The 24,517-nt window shown below is 39.3% G+C and overlaps 1 protein-coding gene across 5 annotated transcripts; it reads right to left on the reverse strand.

Annotated features, from left to right (window-relative positions):
- Window positions 1-226: 226 nt before the first annotated feature.
- adad1 (adenosine deaminase domain containing 1) lies at window positions 227-23,092 on the reverse strand. 5 transcript variants are annotated; one of them, XM_031893666.1, is made up of 12 exons: window positions 22,622-23,091; window positions 21,578-21,754; window positions 19,670-19,858; window positions 16,903-17,055; window positions 15,071-15,172; window positions 14,316-14,441; window positions 10,418-10,544; window positions 8,610-8,780; window positions 7,047-7,276; window positions 6,169-6,406; window positions 4,173-4,305; window positions 227-1,239 (listed from the first exon to the last, which is right to left on the reverse strand). In XM_031893666.1, exons 2-12 carry the CDS (start codon window positions 21,747-21,749, stop codon window positions 1,126-1,128), a joined length of 1,755 nt encoding a protein of 584 aa, XP_031749526.1. In that variant the 5' UTR covers window positions 21,750-21,754; window positions 22,622-23,091; the 3' UTR covers window positions 227-1,125.
- Window positions 23,093-24,517: the final 1,425 nt, after the last annotated feature.

Below are 24,517 nucleotides of genomic sequence, written 5' to 3' on the forward strand. Positions count from 1 at the left end.
ACCAAGCTAAAATGGCAGCTGCTATTTTAAAACAGATATTTCTAGGGCTGTTTACCCAGGAATGGTAAAGCCATAATTGTGGCTGATCTGTTGGCAATAAAATGCCTCAGTAGCTTTCCCTCTCCTTTAATCATTTGGTCAGATCTTTTATTAGGATCACTCAAATCCAAATTATGCATCATGATGTTTCTGTAGTGCAAATGAAACAAACAAAATGCCATAAAGATAATTTGGGAGAAAAGGTCTGTTTATACAGTATATATTATAAGGCATCACAAATCATTAAACAGTTGTGAAAACAAAGGTAGCAAATTCTTTTTTGGCTACACGTACATATTGGTATATGTAACATATACATATTGGTTTCAACATTTTCAAATGTTTTCATGAGCTAATTTGAACTTTATACAAACTTGGTAGAAGGTGGACAATTTTTATTGGGAAACGTCTAAAGTAAGCCTTTATAACAGGATACATTTACTCACTAAGAAATAACATAAGAAGGTTTCATAGAACATGACAAAAAGCCTTGATGCATTTAGCCTGTACACCGAAAGCTATATTCAAACATAATACCGGTTTGTTTTTTTCATTTTTATGGCAAAAGTGATTTTTCGAAGAAAAAAAAATAAAACAGGATACAATAATTGGCTCTAAAGATTTGCTGCCTTATGCATTTTGCATAACAAACATAAAAGGCATGAATTTGTCATTCTTTTTTGAACCGTACCTTCTCTAAACGCACATATATATATATATAAGGGATGCACAGAATCCAGGATTCGGACAATATTTGGCCTTTTTCAGCAGGATTCAGATTTGGCCGAATCAATGCTTCAAGCCAAACTGAATCCTTTAAATCACGTGACTATTTGTCACAAACACGGAAGTAGACAATTTTTCGCTGCACGCTGCTCTTTAATCCTTCCATATCCTCAGGATTCGGTATTTGGGCAAATCTTTTATGAAGGATTTGGGGTTCGGCCAAATCCTAAAATAGTGGATTCGGTGAATCCCTAATATATATGTTAGTCAAAAATATTAAAAAGTAATTTTTCCCACCACAAACTTATCAAAAACCACAATGCAAATAAAATATTGGCAATTTCCTCAATGGATAATGTATTACATTGTAAATTCGTCAATAATGGGTGGCTTCACAATCCAGGATCCAAATCCCTGCTGCTTGAAATAAGCTTTCAGCAAACATTTTGCTTCCTGGTAAGGTCCTGCCAAATGCTTGAAATAGAAAAGAAAATGATACAATATATTTTATATTCATCAACATTTAGAAACTAAGCTTATTGAAAAGAGAATATGTTTCAGCAATCTCCTTCATGAACAGCTGCTGTACAAATATTACACATACACACACTATATAAGGGGGCAAGGTAAAAAGTGGAAATATTGCCCATAATGCAGCTGCTACCCCTTATTTGTATACAATGTGTAAAAGGAAGTATGACTGGTACATGCCATATAGGAGGGACATCAAGAAGCATTCCAGAAGCACAAGAAGTGCCAGTCGGTACAACTCCAGTTCCTGTTTCCTCTCAGCAAGAGGACAGTAATAGCTGCACTGGGCAGAGTGACAGGAATTCATCCTTGCAAGCAGCTTTGCAATAGTTGGGTTCAGATGACCCCCAGTTGTGCCTTTACCTGATCCTGCAATGTCAACAGGCAGAAAGAGAGGCTGCAGCAGCTGCATAAAGACAAGCGGAAGGCCAGTATCTACTGGAGTTAGCAGCAGTCCTGTGAGCCCAGGATAGCACATCCTTTCCATATTTCCCAAGACAAATTCCCTACCATACAGAAGGATGGACATATGGACACCTGGGTGGTTTTGAGAGGACTTGTAGGACAGTACCAACTTCCCGGGAACAATGGGCAAAGTACCCTACCCCCAGGGTGAAAAGGCAAAGCCCTAAAGGATAATCCATTACTGTATACTAATATTAGAGCCTGGCATGCATTAGACTATCTATTTCACCTTTTCTATCACCCTTTTTGCCCTTTGCAGGTAGTCCACATTTCTTGAATGATTATATTGAAAATCTATTCCTTACTTGGGCAAACAAAGGGTTTATACAGGTAAGACATTTACTACATACTCCCACAAATCTATATTCACTTTCAGATCTTAGCGAATGATACCCCTCCACAACCTGGGATTTTTTCTCATATTTACAAGCAAACAGTGATTTGTGCTATTCCACCACCAGGAATTTGATAATTCAATAGATCGTCTCTTTCGGTTAGCTACAATCAGACCCTCCACTTCCATTCTTTATAACATTTTGAAAGCTCCATTTTGGAAGAGGTATGGGGAAATAGTTATGGGGAAATAGTTACAACATATTCCTAATCTCACACAAGAAAATTGTTAACCTTACATTTTAGATCCCTTTCACGTCTCAATTCAAGCCACTTCCATGTTATGGTTTTAAATATATTACATGGGTTATTTCTCCCCTAAGCTACGAAAAAAGTGGGCTGGTCTGAGTCTGACATATGTCCAAAATGTTACACTCCAAAAGCAGATATTTATCATTGTTAATGGTCTTGTCTGCTGATCAAACAATTTTGTGAAGCAATTCCCTACTGTAAATTTACATTACATATTCAGATAGATCTTACTCCTTTGTGGGCAATATTCGGAGATATAGCAAAGATTCCAAAGGCAGACAAGAAACTAGCAAACATCATTTCAGCGGTTAGTAGAAAGGCCATACTGCACTGCTGGATATCACCTCAACCCCCATCACTTGCAATGATGCTTACCAAACTTGACCATCGCATGGACTGGTTAGAAGCTACTCTCTATAGAGAATGCCAAGTTATGAATTTTTTTTGCTACTTGGACAAAATATTTGCAAACATTACCCCAAGAAATACACACATTCAGGTTACTACTTGGTATATGTCCGAGGAGCTAGTGGGGAGAAATCCTTTAATAACTGTAACCTAAATATACGGGGATATTTACTAAGGCTCTGATACAACTCTAATTGAAATAGGGGGGCTTTCAGGGAAGGAAATCATTAATGTTTAGGGTAATTTGGAGGTTGATATGTCATTTGGATCATTGAGAACAGTCAAAGAAAGTGCATAGAACCACCTCAATGTATGTATATAATGACTGTAATGGCATGGTATATCTTACGTGCATGTATTTTATTGGTGCAAAAAAAGACATTTAAAAGGCAAAGCCCTGGGATTTACCGCCAGAGCTGGACGGGGACTATGATAAACCCCTGATTAACCAGTATAATCAAACTTCAAAAAAGGTATAGGAAACAGTTCCGTACCCTACAAAAAAGCCCTGCTGACAGCTACGCAGACGTTGTAAGTAGTTTGAAAATTACATTTAAGCAGTGGGTCACTGGGCTGAGAGTTACCACCACTGAGGAATGGACTGATTTAGTGGTTAAAGATCAGTTTCTGCACATCTTGTCAATTGGACCGTGACAGCAGAAAAGGCCGCCAAGTTTGCAGATAATTATACAGATAGCCCGATGCCAGAGGGCGGCAAAGAATCTTCTTCAAGATGCTGGGAGAGAACAACAGGAGGATCAGCACACAGAAATCCGAAGTCTGATGAGTTGAATGTGAGGCAGAAGGATACAAGCAGATACTGTTCTAGCAACCAGATGAGCCATGTGAGGGCTACTGTCCGCTGTGTCTTCTGGTAAGACTGAGAATTCATATGCAGCCTAAGACTGTGGATGACAAAGTAACTCAGAGACTAAGGGACTCAGGCTAATTTTGATCTGGTGCAGGCTAATTTTGATCTGATTTGGCTGCTGGGGGATAAGGGAGAGGGGCGACATCTCTCCAACCTGCAGCGCAGCAGTAAAGAGTGACTGAAGTTTTCCCCATGACAGATGGGGAATTTAAATGGAATTCAGTGGTAAAGCAATAAAGCAGCAACTGTTGCCCCAGATCTAGTGACCCACAGTGACTAATTAAAGCAAAAGAAAATGAATCCAACAGCATATCAGTACTTTGTACTTGCATTTGTTGCAACGGGTATCTAGAACTTGAGCAAGCTTTGCAGATTTTATTACATTACTAAAAGTATCAAAAGCCACCAGTAAGGCATAGCACGTCAAAATCGAATGATAAAAACAATTTCCTAAATTTCACATGCAGTTTTAAGTGTTTCTTTTTACCTTTGCCTCATGATAAGAAAGGTCAAGGGCTATAGCTTCCCTTTTAGATTCTTTTACAACCAAATTGAAACGGCATAACATGGCTGCTTTACAAAGACGACTTGCCAGACAAGATCCACTCTTGAATGGTGATCTGCAAAGAGGGCAGAAATGAATGTTTGTAGTTAATCTTCAGTATTACAGGTACTTGGCCACTGCTTCAATTAAATGGCGCTTCCCTTTCTCTCACTAGTTTTCCATAGTTGTCACTCCCTAAATGTTCAGAACAGGCCATATGGGATGGTGCCTAGAAAGCCTTGTTTATCAACAGGACACTTTACAAATATTAGAGTGAATTGTCTTTATCCTGCTCAAGTTAAGAATAGTCAAAGATTTGTCTACATTAATTCATTGTCCAGTCTAGGCATTAAATTAAAACCTGTGTGTTATTGGTGCTGATATTTTTCTGGCTTACATGGTGGAGGGACGCTAATTGAAGCCAGTTTTGACCACTCCCCTTTTTTAAACTGTGCAAACTTTAACCACACCCATGTTATCACAACAGTTTTTAAGACCATACCCACATTAATGAAGGTAGCACAACAAAAACCCAAATGGTTGGTGCTCCTTGTAGGGATATCACCCTTCATTCATATGTAAAAGAATTATATTATGTCATATTAAGACACACCCTTAAATCCATATGCTTCCTCCTCCCCTGTGGATAGCACAGCAACTCCCAGCATATTATTACACACCTATGGGACCATATAATGACTATTTCCAAATGCTAACTAACTCCCAGAACAAACCTCTGTCAGGTTCATCTCCCACAGGCAGCATAGGGCAGGCAGAGTATGGCACACACAGGCAGCATAGGGCCCTAACCTGCCTGTGTGTGCGCACCATACTCTGCCTGGCCTATGCTGCCTGTGTGTGCCATACACACAGACAGCACAAGGCAGGCAGTACATACAGTGACACAATGCTGGCACTGCTCCTACAGTTTAAGTTGTGAACAGGTGAACAATGTGGGGGCTTGCAGTCTGAGCCTGAGGAGTGAACAATGCAGGGACTAAAAGGTGTGAACAATACAGGGGATTACATGTTTAAACAATATAGGGGGTCAGATAATCTCATTACTGATACCATTTAAAGCTTAAGCAGGCACAGCAGACAGGTGGGGGCCGCCAGTTCGACAGCACTGGTTTAGATCAGTGCCTGCCTCTCTTACTGAGCAAGTCCTGGAAATCCTTAGATGATTGAAAACGAAATATAAAACTTAAATTTTAGAAAAATGGTCAAAAATAATTTAGACATAGATATCTATATACACAATAACAGTCGCCAACAAAGTGATTTTACATTGGTTCAGAAACGGTGCAGGCAATATTACAAACCGGAAGATGGAAGAGAAAAAAAGTCCTAAAAGATCACAAGATATTTTACAAAGTTTTAAAAACATATCCATATTTGCTATTAAAAAGGACAATTTATAACCTTTTTCCACAGGGACTCAAACAGGTCCATTTAAGTGAGACAATCATTACCTGAATCAGTGTGCCTATTGACACTGGGGAATGCCCTGGAATCCTACTGCCACCTCAAAAGGTAGTGGTGGCTCCTGGATTCCCACAGGATTCAATTTATGCAGCACATTTTTACCTAAAGAATATGGTAGACATTATTTTGATCCTTGTCTGTATCATGAATGTATGGACAACTGTGGACATTTCAGCACATCAGCTGTATGTGTGTCAGACATCACCATGGGCGCTATTACACTGGGGTAAAAAAAAGCATGGCGACTTGAGGACGAAATTGCACTAATGCTTACAAAGGAAGTTATAGTAGCTTTACAGTATGCTGGGACACCAGGAGTTAAACTGATTAGCCTAGTGTCACAAGGGCTTGCCACAAGGATCCAAACCAGCGTCTCTAGCATCAGATACAGCTTTAATGGCCAAGCCCAATTCTATTTTTTTACAGCAGCAAATATAACCTAAAAAAATCTCACCTTTCAACAGTTTTTCCTCTTACAGCATCCACAACTTCCACACAAGCATCACCTTGTGACCAATTCAGACTCAGTGATCGATTAACAGGATCCATGTTAGTCTGATGTGTAGAACTGACGATGCTTATGTAAGGTCTGTTCACCAAATAAAACATGGGAAGTTTTGAAGTAAGTGCATCATCAATACGTTGTTTAACGGCTATTTCTAATCCTCTGGTATCTGAACAAGCTGCATTGCCTGAAACATAAAATAGAATAAAACTGGCAACAAAAAAAATATATAAATCATTAATGCAACTCTGTGATCATATATACTTTAATGTACTACAAGTTAGTTTTAAGCGAAGACAGGTATGGGATCCGTTTTCTGCAAACCTGTTATCAAAAAAAAACTCTGGAATTATGAAAATCCATCTCCCATAGATTTCAGACTTTAGGCAAATAATTAAAATGTTAAAGAAAATTTCTCTTTTCTCAGTTATCATAAAACAGCAGCTTGTACCTGATCCCAAGATATAATTAATCCTCATTGGAGGTCAAACAATCCCGGTTGGTTTATTAAACGTTTACATTTTTTGTTGCAGATTTACAGAGCTCCAAATTATGATTAAAAAAACCCTGTATCCAGAAAACCCCAGGTCCCAAGTATTCTGGATAAAAGGTCCCATACCTGCACTTGCAAAAAAATACATAAAAAATTATTAAAACTATTAAAATTTGCAGTCAATGATTGGTTAAACACATGGGATGGTAACTATGCCATTAACACCCATGGGAATTATCTGAACAATTGACAGTTTTTCTACTGTACTCTAATTTGGGGCTCCACCAAAAAGATTATGAACCAACAATGCATAGTTATGCAAAACATAACTTACCAACGATAATAGTGCTGATGTACACAGGCTGTATGAAAACGCTCAGAAGTGCTCCTTGGACACCTAGAACTTCCCAACGTGTAAGTTTATCAGTAGAAGACATGCTGTATAGATTATGAACTATTTCACCTGAATAGTAAGCTGCTGGGATATTTTTGCCTTCTACTGAAACATGAAGACTTAGTTTGTCATTGGCTTCATGAGCAGAGAGAGAATGTGGACTGAGACATCTAAAAGGAAAAAAAATGTAGCCTTTAATTATCACCATAGGGATCAGCAAAGGATTAAGGGTACAAGGATTTAGCATAAGGGCTCTGGCACACGGGGGAGATTAGTCGCCCGCGATTAACTCCCTGTTCGCGGGCGAATAATCTCCCCCGTGTGCCAGAGCCCTAAAGAAACACAGCTACTAGTAGCAGCTACTTTTTCATGGCTACTAAACTCCAGAAAATACCCTGCCATAGACAATACTGAGAATTGCCTCTGCTAGCTGCTACTAGTAGCTCTGTGCGTCTTTACCTTCAGGTGCCACAGATTCTACAATCTACGCCATTCCATACAGAACCTTTTGTCCAAGTCAAACTTGCCAAACTGCAAACTGATTTAGAGGAAGGTGAAAAAAACACCATTCTCCATCAAGGAGTCACCTTAGTGACATTTAGAAGTAGATTGCATATTTTTAAACATGGGGGCAGTTTTTAGTCTTAATATGTATTTACACATCACTCTGCAAAGATGCCCAAATGGAGCTTACAATCTAAGCCTGTATGGTTTTTGAATGAGACAAAATCGGAGTACCCACAAAAACCCATGTAGGCAGAGGGAGAAAACACAAAGATGGCCATGCAGGACCCCAGCATTATAAGAAAGCATTCCATTACTTTACCACAACAGACCCCTTTAGTTAACATCATATACCAGTACAGTCCCTTTTAAAAAAAAATTAAAGAAGTTAAAGAAGGATGAGCAGCAAAAAACATGAGGGCTGCAAAGAGCAAATCACTCTAGGCTACAATTCTCATTTCCAAAACGTGAGGTCAGCTGCTAAATTATTTTACACAGGCCTTTTCCTTGGAGAGAGAGGCAGTTCATCTTGCTATTTTCTGCAACCCCTTTCTGTGTATCATCTTGCTATTACCATCAATATCCATATCAAGTCAGAAGGAGAAAAAAAAAAAAAAAGGTGGTGGCGACCAACAGGTAACAGACAATGGTACACTGAGTAAGGTGTAAAGAAGAAATTGTACATGTGAAGATAGGGAAAAGAAATCAAGCTTGGGATAATGATGCAATGAAAGACCTATGGCACAAAAGGAAGCACTGAATGCTACTGTAATAAGGGAAACAATGATGGCTAAAGGCTTCTACCTAAAATGTGGTATCTAAAGCAGATATGGTGTAAAATGATATTAAATAAGATGGTCCACCTGAAGGCCCTGTGATAATTGGTACATAAAAGTATATATAACGGTGGGAAATCTTTATTGTGGTTTCATTCTTCATTTTGTCTTTCGTATAGTAAGTTCTTTTCAGTGCAATCCCTATAACATTTTAAACACTTACAGTTGTGGATTGGTCTGAGCAGCTCCTTTTGGAAGCTGATTCATGTACAGGAAGATATTGAAATTTGGTTTTAGAGCAAGAAGGTTGGTTGCAGGTTCTGTGCAAAATATTGACTTGTCCATCATTCCATTATTTCCACTGTAGAAAAGCAGCAACTGCCTATAAAAGTATCTGATAAGGAGAAACTATGAATAAGCAACAAGCATATATAAGACTAACAATGTAAAAACGATTGAGGAGATATATTACATGAATGTCCTAATTTAACAGTACTTTACCAGCATGTACATATTACAGATTTGTTTGACCAACCTGCAGGAACTGCAGCCGTATTCTCTATATAAATGTACCCTGAGAATATGCCATAGATGGCTGCGCATACACTGTAAACTGGTACAGGTATAGGACCCGTTATACAGAATGCTCGGGACCAAGGGTATTCCAAGTAAGGGGTCTTTCCGTAATTTGAAACTCCATACCATAAGTCTATTGAAAAAATCAATAAAACTTTAATTAGACCCAATAGGATTGTTTTGCATCCAATAAGGTGTATTTATATCTTAGTTGGGATCAATTACAAGGTACTGTTTTATTACTACAGAGAAAAAAGAAATCAGTTTGAAAATTCTGAATTATTTGATTAAAATGGAGTCTATGGGAGAAGGGCTTTCTGTAATTCAGAGCTTTCTGGATAATGGGTTTCCGGATAAGGGATCCCATACCTGTACAGGTATAGGTTCTGTTATCAGAATGCTTGGGACCTGGTGTTTTCCAGATAAGAGATCTTTCTGTAATTTGGTTCACCATAACTCAAGTCCGCTTAAAAACATTAAATAAAACCAGTAGGTTTGCTTTGCCACCAATATGCATTCATCCAGCTTAAAATGAACTCTATAGGAGATGGCCCTCCTATAATTCAAAGCTATATGAATAATGGCTTTCAGGTAAGGGATCCCATGCCTGTACTGGAAGACTTGTTCACAGAACACTAACTTTTATGCAATGCTATAAAGAAAGGCCGGCTTCAGGATCTAGTTGTATTAGATAACGATGGTAAGCTGATAGAGGTCTACACAGTTCTGAAAGCTAAAGCAAAAAATGGTAAAAGCTGTACCTGCGCATTGTAGTATAACATGCTACATTTAGGGGCACATTTACTAATCCACGAGCGTCCGAAAAGCGTCCGAATGCGTTTTTTTCGTAATGATCGGTATTTTGCGATTTTTTCGTAAATTGTTGCGACTTTTTCGCAGCCGTTACAACTTTTTCGTAAATTGTCGCAACTTTTTCGTAGTGTTACGACTTGCGCGAATTGTCGCAACTTTTTCGTAGTCGTCGCGCCGAGTACGAAAGCTTCGGATTCATTCAAGCTTCAGTATCGTGACTTTCCTTGGGCCAGGTTGGAGCTGCAGAGTGCCATTGAGTCCTATGGGAGGCTTCCAAAATCATGCAAAGTCTGGAAGGTTTGCACGCCGTTTACGAGCGCTCAATACGAAAAAAGTCGCAACAATATACAAGCAAATCGTACCGGCTACGAAAAAGTCGCGACAACTTACGAAAAAGTCGTAACGGCGACGAAAAAAATATGAAAAACACGCAAAATGTTCATTTCCAATCCAAATTTTTTCCATTCGGATTCGTGGATAAGTAAATGTGCCCCATAGCATACAATCTGTGGTGAAAATTCTTCCATTCTACAGTAGAAGAGATTGCTTCCCAGAATAGAGGAATACATAGTGCAGCCGTTCATAAACAAATTGCCAAACATTTTTTAGAAAATGCTTGGCTTTTTATTCCTTATCCCTTACCTAAGTAAGGAACGTCTTGCGACAACTATAGCATGTGAATCATGCAGAACTCTTCCATCACTTTGCAAGCTCTGTCCATAGTTAAACTCTCCTGTACCTACTGCAACTACTTCCCAGTTTTGGCCACCTAGAACAGAGAATAGGTTTTCTTTTTTAACTTTCTGTTAAGCCAATTTACATTTTTTCTTTTTTAAATACATTAGATAAAAAATGTATTTGAACTGAGTTGAAGTACAGCAAGGGCAATTACATGATCTTTATCTTCATTTTACATCTGAGATCCATAGTAATAGGATGAACTTTCTGGATATTTTATTGGTGGGCAATGGGGATACAGTCGGAATGACTGTGCAGCAAATAACATCTTACAGGCCTCTTCATCACATCCTAAACAACTTATTCGCAAATATTCCAGTCAGTCAGTTCCTGCGTCTTAGACGCTTAATTTCTGAGTTTTAAAATTTTGTACATGAATAATGCAATTTAAGAGATAGATTACTCTTAAGGGGATATAATATACTGTACATTGTCTTACAAAAGTCAGCATTCGGAGACCCTGTCAACCTCCTAGAAGATGTTCTAAACTAATTCTTCTTTGCGTATACTTACATATAGTCCTCAATTTCCTCATATTAAAAAAAATAGTGAATAAATATTTGTCCATAAGATCATTTTAAGATCAGGATGTAGATTTGTGACCAGGAAGAGTGATACCATAGGGAAGAATCTATCTGCTAGTATGGTGATGAGTAATAAAACAGAAACTCCCACCAGGCTGCAATACCATGGAACCTTCAAATGCGGTGCCACACGTTGTCCTCATATATCTAGGGGTAATGAATTTACATCTTCTGTTACTAATAAATCTTATACAATTGGTCAGTATATTAACTGTAACACTAAAAATGTCTTATCTGATTACATGTCAGAAATGTGGTATGCATTACGTTGGACAAACCTCACAAAGTTTCAAAGAACGTATTTGGGAACTTGTTTTAAGGACATTACATCAAAGTTGGATTAGCCTGTAGTGTTTTTTTCCACTTTAATTTTGAGTGTGACTCCAAATCCAGACCTCCATGGGTTGATAAATTTGATTTCCATTGATAATTTTTGTGTGATTTTTGTTGTCGGCACATTCAACTATGTAAAGAACGAAGTATTTAATAAGTATTTAATAATACCTGTTAACAATCCTAATGCCCCTGCTACCTCTAAACTCCTTTCACTAACATCCTCCTTTGTGTTATCTCTGTGTTCTGACTCCCCCTCTCACTCTAATGGAAACTCCCTGGATCTTATATTTACAAAATGTTGTTCTACCTCCAACTTCACTAACTCCCCTTTCCCCCTCTCTGATCACAATCTGCTCACATTTCAACTCTCGCTAACTCCCTCTACACCCTCAGCTGTCCCCCAAACATACACATACCGAGACCTGCAATCCCTAAACACGTCACACCTTTCTTCTTCCTTTGATTCTCTTCATTCTAACATCCTAACTGTCTCTTGTCCTAATCAGGCTACCTCTGTCTACTACAGCACACTCACCACTGCCCTCAATGAGCTTGCTCCTGCCAAGACTAAACGCATGAGGCCCAAACCACTCCAACCCTGGCACACTGCTCATACCAAGTCCCTCCAAAAACAGTCACGTACACTTGAGCGCCGCTGGCGCAAATCAAGGTCAGAGTCAGATTTCTGCAGCTACAAATCTGCTCTGCTCTCCTACAACACCACCCTCTGCCAAGCTAAACAAACCTACTTCACTGCACTTAACTCCCTCTCTAAAAAACCTGCACAACTCTTCTCTACCTTTAACTCTCTGCTGTCCCCTCCTCCGCCCCCTCCGTGTGCTTCAGTCACTGCTCAAGCTATTGCTGAGCACTTTAAAAATAAAATTGACACCATCCGAAGTGACATTGCACAACTAAATCCCCATAACCATTCCCCTCCCTCCCTACATGCTACCCAGTCTCTTCTTGGCTCCTTCTCCCCAGTGACTGAAGAGGAAGTCTCAAAACTGCTGTCTTCCTCCCACCTTACTACCTGCCCGCTTTATCCCATTCCTACCAAACTTCTACGCAATGCCAACCCGTCTTATCAAATCCTTAACTCATCTATTCAATCTCTCGCTCTGTACTGGAATCTCTACCTCCCAACTGAAACATGCACTGGTAACCCCTATTCTGAAAAAACCCTCCCTTGATCCTTCCAATCCTACTAACCTCCGACCTACCTCTCTGCTCCCATTCATCTCCAAACTGCTTGAGCGCCTAGTTTACAGCCGACTGACGCTATTCCTCTCTGACAATAACCTCCTGGATCCCCTACAATCTGGTTTTAGACAACAACATTCCACCGAAACTGCTCTAACCCGACTAACAAATGACCTCCTTTCGGCTAAAGCCAAAAAACACTACTCGCTACTAATACTTCTCGATCTCTCTGCTGCTTTTGACACTGTGGATCACCCTCTTCTCCTCCAGACTCTCCGCTCTCTTGGCCTTCGTGACACTGCCTTATCCTGGTTTTCATCTTATCTCTCAGATCGATCCTTCAATGTCTCTTACAATGGGGAATCATCTTCTCCCTTGCCTCTTTCTGTCGGGGTTCCTCAAGGCTCTGTCCTGGGCCCCTTACTATTTTCTCACTATACCTCCTCACTTGGCAAATTAATCAGTTCTTTTGGCTTTCAGTACCACCTCTATGTTGATGATACTCAGATCTATCTTTCCTCTCCTGATCTCAACCCAGAGCTTCTAACTCGCGTCTCTTCCTGCCTGTCCGCTATCTCCACTTGGATGTCCCAACGTTACCTTAAATTAAACCTCTCTAAAATTGAACTGGTTCTCTTTCCCCCATCCAACGCCCACATTGTTCCCGAGGTATCTATAATGGTTAACAATTCTACCATCACCCCATCTTCCCAGGCCCGGTGCCTTGGGGTTATCCTTGATTCTGCCCTGTCCTTCACCCCTCAAATCCAATCACTTATCAAATCATGTCACTTTCACCAAAGAAATATCTCCAAAATCCGATCATTTATCACCCAAGATGCTGCCAAAATTCTTATTCACTCTCTTATAATATCTCGCCTGGACTACTGTAACTCCCTATTAATTGGCCTTCCCCTCCAAAGACTGTCCCCTCTCCAGTCCATAATGAATACTGCTGCCAGGCTCATACACCTCTCCAACCGCTCCTCCTCTGCCATGCCACTCTGCCAATCCCTGCACTGGCTTCCCCTACCATCCAGGATAAAATTCAAACTAATGACCCTCACATTTAAAGCAGTCCATAACTCTGCCCCACCCTACATCTCTGAACTCATCTCTAGATACCATCCAACCCGCTTGTTACGCTCCTCTACTGACCTGCTCCTCAACTCCTCTCTCACTCCCTCCTCACACGCTCGCATTCAAGACTTTGCAAGGGCTGCCCCCCTTCTCTGGAATTCGCTCCCACAAACTGTCATACTTTCTCCCAATCTCTCTGCCTTCAAGAGACCTCTAAAAACACATTTATTCAGAGAAGCTTACCCTAATCTAGTTTAGCAATACCCTGTGCCGCACCTCTCACAACTCTGGTCATGCCCATTCCCACACCTTGTGTCTCAACCCTTTCTCCTTGTAGATTGTAAGCTCTTTTGGGCAGGGCTCTCTTCACCTCTTGTATCGGTTACTGATTGCTTTATATGTTACTCTGTATGTCCAATGTATGAAACCCACTTATTGTACAGCGCTGCGGAATATGTTGGCGCTTTATAAATAAATGTTAATGTAATATAATGTAAAGAATATTTCATTCATTCAGATCTAGGATGTCTTATTTTTGTGTTCCCTTTATTTTTTTGAGCAGTGTATATAAAATACATTAGATAAAGATAAAGGCATACCTTTTTCAATCACAAATGCAGCTAATGAGCTACCACAGCTTTCATATTCAGGATATTTGGAAATTAAATTAGTAAAGGTTTCTTTAATAATAGAGGAAATCTTTTCATGAATAAAAGTGCGCTTATCTGAAAAATAGAAGCACAAGAGTAATATTATAAAAAGTTTAAATAATTATTGAAACCTCCAGCAATGTTTAGTATAATAATGGTAATGTAATATGACGTCACTTCAGCACTGCCACTTTGTTTCCCGCCATAGCACGTTTATTAGGTCACTCCATGTTTGTATGTGTACTTTGAAACAGGCCCCTGTTTGGGCCGAAACGTCAGCCTCCAAATAAAGCACATTACTTTGCCTTAAGTCCTGAGTAGTGCAGACCCTTACTAAGCTTTTGTTATCTTCACCTTTGGACGGCACCCAGGCCATAACAGTGGACTTTTACATGAGTGCCATATACACATCCCAATTTGGTATAATCACTTTAGTTTTCCTTTAATTGTGTTAGGCCCTGAACTCCTGACCATAGAACCCTCCTATGCACTTACACACCTGCAACCACCATCAATAATATCCTGCTGAACTGTGGTTCAGCCAGCACCAATCAATATCACTGAATCTGACAACGACTGAATATTATTTAATGCAATTGTAATTTGTTTTACATTATTTGTTTCTGGGTTATGTTTTACTTTTTCTAATAAATATTTTTTCTTTTTATACCGTTAAAAAAAATTGTGTTAGGCCATTTACTTACCAGTTCGTGCTCTTGAAATAGTAGATGTTTCTGTTGTGACCTTTGGTTTCAAAGGTATGAGAGGAGGATTTTCCATAATGTTTAGGCTTTCAGGATGTGTAGCTAAAATTAAAACCAAATCGTGCATAAGTATAATTTACAAAAGAATACACAGACACTAATGCAAAGCTGCACAAAATTTGACAGACAAAAATTCAGTAACAAAACACAGTTTAAAGTTTATGATCACAATTTTACCATTATAAATCTTAAGACTTTACAGTTATTTCATAATTATTTCTTAGAACAGTCAGCACTGGTAATTAGGAGTGTTATGTAAAGAACTAGTACATTTTTGTTCGGAAACATAATCCATAAAAGATCTGCCCGTTTATCAAATCACACATAGCTCTTTGTTTACAGCCCATATGCATTGAGCAGGTATGGACTAATACAAACTATGTCGCACAGAGAATACTTTTAAGGAGAACTAAACCCTCAAGATGAATATGGCTAGCAATGATATATTTTACATACTAAACTGACTGCACTAGCCTAAAGTTTCGGCATCTCTATAGTAGTAATGATACAGGTCTTTACAGTTGTCACAGGAGCTTTCTATTTTGGATCCTTTTAGAATTGTCACACATGCTTAGTGTGCTCTGAGCAGCTGTTGAGAATTGAGAAGCTAAGCGTAGGGGTTGTTGCAAATTATCAATCAAAAAATTAGTTTGACCTGTCATATAAACTGATATGCCAATTTTTAATTGCACTGGTTTCAGCTGGCATGTAATATGAAGGAATTACTAACCAACCTTATTTTGTTACATTTATATTCTGTATATACACTATATTGTGTGGTGCGGACACATCACGGTCCCTAAGCTCAGTAACTGGCAGTAGCACACAGCATGTGCAGTGAATCAGCAGAAAATAAGATGGGGAGATACTAGGGCATTTTTTTTCAGGGCACAGATCTTCCCTGCTAAAGGGCTGTGGTTGCCTTGGGCTGGTACAGAAGCCCAAAACATAACGTACAACATTTCTTATTTCTTTAGTTAAGCTTTAGTTCTTCTTTAAATGAGTTGTTCACCTTTGAGTAAAATTTTAGTATGATGTAGATGGCAATATTCTGAGACAATTTGCGATTGGTCTTCATTTATTATTTGTAGTTTTTTTTTAATTATTTACATTTTTGTTCAATAGCTCTCCAACTTTGGAGTTTCAGCAGCTATCTGGTTGCTAGGGTATAAATTACCTTAGCAGCCAGGGAGTGGCTTGAAAGGCTGAAAGGGAGACAGGAATATTAATAGGAGAGAGCCTAAATAGAAAGAAGTAATACAAAGTAACAATAACAATAAAATTGTAGCCTCACAGTAATAGATTTTTGGCTGCTGTGGTCAGTGACCCCATTTTAAAGTTGAAAAGAGTTAGAAGAAGTAGGCAAATGATTAAAAAATAAATAATAAAGGCCGATTGAGAAGTTGCCATTCTATAACATACTAAAGGTTAACTTGAAGGTGAACCACCCCATTAAAAAGGCCAGTGACAGTAATTTCTATATACCCACAAAAGCTGATGATAGTTTTGATAAATCTTCTCCCTAGTCAGCTCCATTTCATGTATACCATTATACCTTAAGCTTTTATTGTAGAGCCTTTGGAAAGAGTTCAAGAAAATGTATTCCAATTGTCCCAGATAAAACATTGTTGAACACAACACAATAAAACACCATAAAGTCAACTATACCAAAAGTTTTTTTACATTTACAGAATATTATGTTAACTAAGATTTTTAAGATGGCTGTTTTAGAATGGCAGAAACAGAATTTAAGTGGAATTTTCTCCAGTTACCTGTTAACTCAGAATCTTCATGTAGAAGAAGTTCATCAAGTGCAAGTTGTGCAGCATTTGCTTTTGCCTCCTTTTTATTTTGCCCCATTCCAGTCTTGTATTCAATTCCATCAATAACAGCACAGAATGCAAAATAAGCACCAAAGACGTTTCCTAATTCAAGCGAAAAACATTGTTTTGTCACTAAACACCAGGTAAAGAAGTACAGAAAAATAAATATTTTTGGGCCACAATACCAGAAGACTTTCACAGTGCATGAGCTATTACTGAATACCATGTATTGAATTTCTCAGCTACATCTGTCAAGGTTAATATCCTGAGCATAGGTGAACAGTTCTAATTATAGAGGGAAAAGCATAGCAAACTGGACAAACAAAAGAATGGAAATACCGCACAATATATTATATTAAATCCCTACTAAGGTGAAGGATAAGGTTACCAGATTTTTGAGACCGGTGGCAAGCGTAGCATGCCATAAATTTTTTTTTGCCAATGCCCCAATTCTGGTCACACCCCTTTAACATTAACCACTCAAAGTCACAAAATATTGACAACTTCCTGTTCAAGACTTCAAAACAGATGCCATAATTCACATACTGGCTGCAAGTTTAACACAATTATGGTTATGAAACAGGCCAATAACTAATGAATAACACGTAGGTGGTCTTTATAGGAAAAAGGATTAAGGCTTAAAAATGTGAGTGCTATTATTTTCAAATACTGTTCAGCTCTTGTAATAAGTCACATCAACTCTGCCTTTTCCTTACAGAGTCCTGCTGTTCCTCAGCTACGCTGAACCAATTCTCCACCCCTCCATTACCTGCTTGCTGGTTCAGTGATTGTTTGCCACAACACAAATGTTTTATGAGCAATCTGGAATATTTATTTCTGTCAAGCATCTGTATTGCCCTTTTTGCTTTTTTTTCCTTTGCCTTCCCTTGCCCACCGCTATAGTAATTACCTCCTTTTTCTACTGTTAAATCTTTCCTTTTATTTAACAGTTTTTTTCCCCCTTAAGTTTAAAACAGGGTTACTAGATCACTTAAATTGAGGGACACATAAAAAATCCACCTAGAAGTGCTGCACTGACTGCAATATAATTTAAATGCTATCAGTGCAGCCTTGCAACATGTATTTATTAGAGGTGTCCATGAATTTTTAAGTGAATTTACCATAGTTTAGAGTTTAATTTACCTTCATTTGCATTTTCTGAATATGCGAGCAGTTCTGTCATTAAAGAGGAAGCAGCACAGTAGAGATGGAGCAGGAGATGCCTGACATCACTTTCAATCTCCTGCTACTTGTCCATTTGCACTGCTCCTGCATTTACACATAGAGATTCTTCTGCTTCAGTAAAATAGCAATAGCCTTTGCGTAATGCAGGAGAGGACCCTAATGGACAAGCAGAGTCAGATTCAATCAGCCATTTCCTGACGCTTCTCTATGCTTCACTTTTGCTTTTTTTATCATCTTCCAGCACAGGAAGAAAAAATAAAACTGGTGGGGAAAAGCAAACCACAACAAAGGGCAGCAGCCCAAAAACGAGCCACCTATCTGATAAATGCAGGCTGACCCCGACAGCCCTTCTAAACTATCTTGCAAACTAAATTATACACAAGCCTTTGCATCATCTAGATTCCCAACCAGTGGCTCACCAACCCCTTGGGTTTAAAACAGATTCTACCCTTCTTGAAATGCTGTTGTTGTTGTGAACTCTGTGTAGATACAGTTACTGAATGATTCTCCATGCCCTAGTACTAGTAAAGGTTCAGTGATGTTGGGCTAATTGGTTCAAGGCGCTGAAGGCATTTAAGTTCTTTCAACCTCTATAAAAAAATGTTGATCAATGTATATGGGTGTACTATTAAGTTGGAATTAGATCACCACCATAGGGATTATCTGGCTCTGTAAAATAGTCTCACATACCTTGAACATTACAGAACCATGAAAGCAATCAGACATAATTAATCAGTAATAGAAAAATGTGCCCCTTTAAAGTAATCCATGAAACCAAGTTTTTGCTTTCTTTGTTATACCCACAGATGGGTGTAGTAAAGCGGCAAAAAAAACAAACACTGAAATTACTCGGCATGAAAGTGTCAAAATATGGCAAAAGTTATTGTGGTGAGAAGACAATACAATAACTTTGTGGCCATAGTTTACAGTATGAAAAATATCTTGTGTTTTCCACTGTATTACCAAGGTTTGAAAGATGGATCCAATCTAATACTGTTGGGTCTATATTTGTAAGGACCACAATTTTTCTGGCCAACTTTTTCATCGCCAATATTACTGTTCCCTTATGGAATTAAACTGGACTCTCTTTAACCAATAGTTCTTTTCAAGCAATTGCTTTGTAATGTATTCTTTGGAAAAGAAGAGATCCAAAAAACTACTACTTTAACAACAGTTTATTGTGGACATTATTTTAACAGAAGAGCTGGAGCAATTAGACAGATTACCTGAAGCACAGGAAACTTTAAAAATGTGAATTATTATTATTATAGTAAATCAGACATCAACGTGACCTTTCAGATTGTTATACATCTTCTACACAGACTGGTTTATTAACAGACAATTATTTCATATTATGTTCGGATCACTAAACATAACTACTTTTAGCAGATATTTGAATGAGCTCCTTTTTAGAGCTGCAGCTTACAAATATAGGCAAGTCTCGTTTTATTTCAGGCTTTTCGGCATACCCAAGCTTGATATTCTATCTCTGATATCGTATGTAAAGAAATCAAGTAAGCAGCATTTTTACCTGTTGTTACAGTCTCTTTCAGATCAATTTCCATTCGCTGCATCTGTGCAAACTGGTATAAAGCAGAAACAGGATTGAGGTCACCACGTCTGTATTTCACCACAAATTCCTTTGTAACCTTTCTAGGTGGCAGTGAGGAGAGTGATGCAGGTACAACCATTTTTGATAAAAATGGTTCTCGAAAGTTACCTGTGGAAAATTTAAAATAAAGGAAAAGCTTTTTGTGCTGACAGCAATAAGAAACAAAATCAAGTCACCTAAATATGTTAAACAAAGTTTTATTAAGAGATGCTGAAAGTCAGACACATGATCCATTCATTGTCGATCATGTCCCAACATGTGAAAGTAGCAGTACTCTTAACTGCTAACTTAAAGCCCAACAGGGACAGCAGCAACTGTAGAGATGTCTCCATATGCACAATGTATAAAGGGCAGCTTTATCAAATTGTAGCGCTCATTACAGAAAAAGTCAACCACTTTTTATTCAGTCCTATGGGATTTTTAGAACCGTCTAGAAAGTGGGTACATTTTTCTGTGGTGAGCTCTAATCTCACGTTTTGATAAATCTTTACCTTAACTTGTTCATTAAAGAAAGGCTGATAAAGAGTTAATCTCAAGCTGCAGGCATACCTTCAGTTCTCTCAATAGTGCTCTTAAGTCTCCCCATATTTCTCCCGTTCAGATGATCAGAAGCGTCATAGGAAAAAAAATGCTGAGCTGTGTAAAGAAAGTTCCCATAATGCCACACTCTGCACCAAGAACAAGACCCAATGTACATGTGCGCAGTTTGCAAGACTATGAGGAAGCTTCCTGCTGATTGGCTCAGATCACACAATCCTAAAAGGCAGGGCTGTGGAGTCGGTAGATAAATTCTCCGACTCCTCAGTTTCGGATACTTCCGACTCCGACTCCTCTGTTTTTAACATGCTAATGTATTTTATACATTCATACAGTCAATGAAAAGCATGCTTCATGGTCACTCAACGTGTTCGTTTATGCACTGCGTGCATTGGGCTTTATTCTTATAGCAGAGAAGTAATTAATTATGACATTTAAACTTGCTTTATTTTTATTTTTTTATTCCCATTTAAATTTAGTAGGAGTCGGTTCATTTTTTGCCAACTCCGACTCCAGGTACCCAAAATTGCCTCTGACTCCACAGCCCTGCTAAAAGGGGGGGCAGTTCAAAGCATTGAGGGAGGGTGAGACGAGAAAGTTACGCAGATGCTGGCACAGAAAAACAAAGACAAGGAATCCTGTTTATTTTAAAAGAGAACTTAGTGCAGCAGTTCTGTCAGTGAATATGGCTGTATTTACATTGAACTTTCTGATAAAGCTTACTTAGTTTATACCTTTCCTTCTCCTTTAGGGCTCTGGCACACGGGGAGATTAGTCGCCCACAACAAATCTCCCTGTTCACGGGCGACTAATCTCCCTGAAATGCCATTCCACCGGCGAAAATGTAAATCGTCGGTGGGATGGCATACGCGGCGCCACGATTTCAGGGAAAACCTTGAGAGGAAACTTCCGCGATTTCAGGGAAATCACGGCGCCGCGTATGCCATCCCACCGCGATTTACATTTTCGCCGGTGGGATGGCATTTTAGGGAGATTAGTCGCTGGTGAACATGGAGATTTGTCGTGGGCAACTAATCTCCCTGTGTGCCAGAGCCCTTAAGGTTTTCATTTATATCTTCATGAATATTTAACAAATGGTTTGGATAAGCTTTGTTGATTATCGCTAAGCAAGATGGTAATACCATTCAGGAGTTCCATATATGGCACAAAGCAGTGTGGGGCTAAAGTTCTTCCATATAAAGAGTAGAAACTCCCCAGATATCAAAATCCTAGAAAACTTGCCCGGTTTACCCCTGAAATGTAACAAAAAAGAAAAAAAAATAGTAATACCTGTGATTTGAGTAACCTTTGCTGTTCCACAATCAGGTTCAACATATGGGCAGCATGTGGAAACTGTGGAGCTCAGATTCACAGCTGGAGCTTGAGCAGGTAAATTCTTCTTTAGCATCTGTGCAAAACTTGGCACACTTGAACGCTGAATCCAGTTCACATTATTTGCCATTTTGCCTAGTAAAATACAGATACACCTAAACTTTCAAAGCAGTTATTCTTCTCTTGGGTCATGTACTTTTATTTAAGTTAAAAGCAGTAGAAACTAGTAGCGCATGTAACTATTCCAAGCATGGAAAGGTTTGCTCAGTATGGAATGAGTTGGAATTAAAAACTTGCTTCTTCCTTAATATTGTACATCTCTATGGCAGCAATTGAACATGGAAATTCTTGCATATACTATTTACTTTATTGGCATATGCAAGCAGCGTAAGACCAGGGCATATAAGGCCCCCATTAGCTTATGAAAGCCCACAATGCAAAATAAATAAAATGAACTGAACATTTTCAAACGGAAGTTGCAGACAGTGTAGCAGTCAGTGAGGTTGCGATGGTGTTGGAGAAAGTTTAACTTGCTTGTGTAGGGTATGGAGGAGGAGAAAGCTCTCCAATTAGGAACATACCATCTAAATGGGTTATGGGATTATCACATCTAGACTGCTAGGCCTACCTGCAGTGGCTGCTTACTCCCTCCTCCCCCACACAGGCAAATCCCATGATCTTTAACACCCCACCACCATCCACTATTTCACTGGCTGTTACCTCCAACCAGACTCCCCCCCCATACCCAGAAAAGTTTGTTCCTTGTTCTTCCACACTCCGCCCCCCACCAAGAGTTCGCCTGCTTGTTATCCCTCCAATCCCCCCTTCCCTCCCCAAGTTCGTTCCTCTATAGCTCACCAGAACAGCAGAGCGATTGTCGAACCTTTAGAATCAAGAACTCAGTGGGTTTTATTAAAGCTCCAGGCAGCAGTAACTCCTGCGACTCCGCTTACACAGAGCAGACAGAACTACAATCTGAGGACCGCACCCTCCCTCACGCACCTCACTCTCCCTCTGGTTCTCCCACGTAAAGCATGCCGGGTGACGTCATCGCGCAGGCTCCTTAAGACGTTCGGTTCTCCTCTTAAAGGGAAAGTAGCATTAGCGGTAGCTGCAGTCGGGAGTGAGTTGGTAATTATGGAAGTTAGAGGGTGCGCCTTGTGGGCTGGCGGCAGAGAGGCTGGGACCAGTCCGACCCTGTTTGCAACAAGCAGCTCGCTTTATCTAGCGCTGAGATACACAGGGCGCCCATGGGTGCCCCCACACCAGCGCAACATGTAGGGATACAAAAGCTTCTATTACAGGCAATTACACTGCGGGTACAACAAAAAAAAAATTGGTACGTGAGTAGTGAAGCTAGCCCTTCCACTATTCCAGGTGTGAATGAGCCGGCAGGGTCACTTCAGAAGCAGATCATTCCCTGACCGGCTGTACATGTATCACTGTGCCCGGCCTGCCTGCCAAGCCCACTCTTCCTATTGGTCAGTTGGGGTTTACTGACTGCCTCACGGACCTATAGGGAACGATAGAAAGGGGCTTTGCCCGGGAGAGTGTTCAGAGTACAAGCAGGTGCCGGTCACTGCTGTGCTACCAACATCCTTCTGCTGCCAAATAGTTTAGGGTGAAACCGTGCTAAATACCTCTCAGGAGATGTCTTCTGACTTTTAGGGGCATGTTTACTAAACATTGCTCATTTTTTCCCTTTTTAAATATTGAAATAAATTCATTTCCACTAATGTCTGCTGCTTACTTAAAGGTCCGAACTTGAAAAATTGTGTGGGAACAGTTGCAGAAAAGTGGTGAAACTGAAATTTTTTGATGCACCAAAACCTCTACTTTTTTGAATTGTCACACAAAATAAACGTCAGAAATCAGAAACCTAAGGTTTGGAAGCAAAAGAAGGATCCTACAGGGAACGGAAGGGATGTCCGTCATTGACTTCTACATGATCTTGGCAGGTTTTAGTTGGCGAAGTGTTCGATTCAAATTTTAATTTTTAGCATTTTTTATTTTTCTGCAATTTTTAAAAAAAAAAATCTGTTTGTTAATGGCCCCCTAACTAAAATAATATCATCATGAAAAATAGAAGGGAAACGTTCAAGGATCCATTTCATTCCCCTGGTTGTTAATAGAATGATGTATGGTACCTAATTCAGCACATACTAGCTCCTATCATGTTCACCAGATTCCTGAATGAGGTAGAACTACAACTCTCTGTCCAGCTTATATTAGCTGCTATTCTGACATATAATTAATATTCTGATTCTGCCCAATAAGCTATGGTAAGCTGGTAAATATACAATTAGGATGAAATTGTGTAAGGAAAAAATACATCTCAGAGATGGCACACCATTATTTAATACTTAACATTTACTAATAGCTTGTCATTAAATCAGCAGTTAATACACTCTGCTAATAGAGTTACAGCCCAAATGACTACATAAGCCAGTGGTATGGTCTTGTTCCACATATGGTTTTTATATATCACTCACACTCAGAGATACTGGTATATCCACTGCCTACTAGCATTTCTTATACCTAATGAGACAGAACTGCAACTCTCTGATCATGAGTAGCCTACATTAGCTGGTAACTCCCCCAACTGGATATACAGATAACAATTTGGTGCTCCCCAGCTTACCATCTACTACAGAGATCCCTAACCACTGGATTCTGTGCAACATGTTGCTCCCCAGCCCCTTTGCTGTGACCTCAAAACAGGTTCCTATTTTTGAATTCTTGGCTTGGAGGCAAGTTTTGGTTGCATAGAAACCAGGTTAACTGACAAACAGAGCCTCCTGGGGGCTGCCAAATAGCCATTTAGAACCAATATTTGGCACCCCGCAGAAATATTTTTTATGTTTTTACATTTGAATGTGACTCATGGGTAAAAAAAGG

The sequence above is a fragment of the Xenopus tropicalis genome, chromosome 1 (genome assembly GCF_000004195.4).
Source record: "Xenopus tropicalis strain Nigerian chromosome 1, UCB_Xtro_10.0, whole genome shotgun sequence".
In the NCBI taxonomy this organism is placed as follows: Eukaryota; Metazoa; Chordata; class Amphibia; order Anura; family Pipidae; genus Xenopus; species Xenopus tropicalis.

Coding starts and splice junctions, on each gene's coding strand:
- adad1 (XM_031893666.1), bottom strand. CDS start 21,749: ATGGCAAATAATGTGAACTGGATTCAGCGTTCAAGTGTGCCAAGTTTT. Junction 17,056..19,669: donor GAAAGAGACTGTAACAACAG/GTAAAAATGCTG, acceptor CGCTTGAATTAG/GAAACGTCTTTGGTGCTTAT. Junction 6,407..7,046: donor CATCAGCACTATTATCGTTG/GTAAGTTATGTT, acceptor TTTATGTTTCAG/GCAATGCAGCTTGTTCAGAT.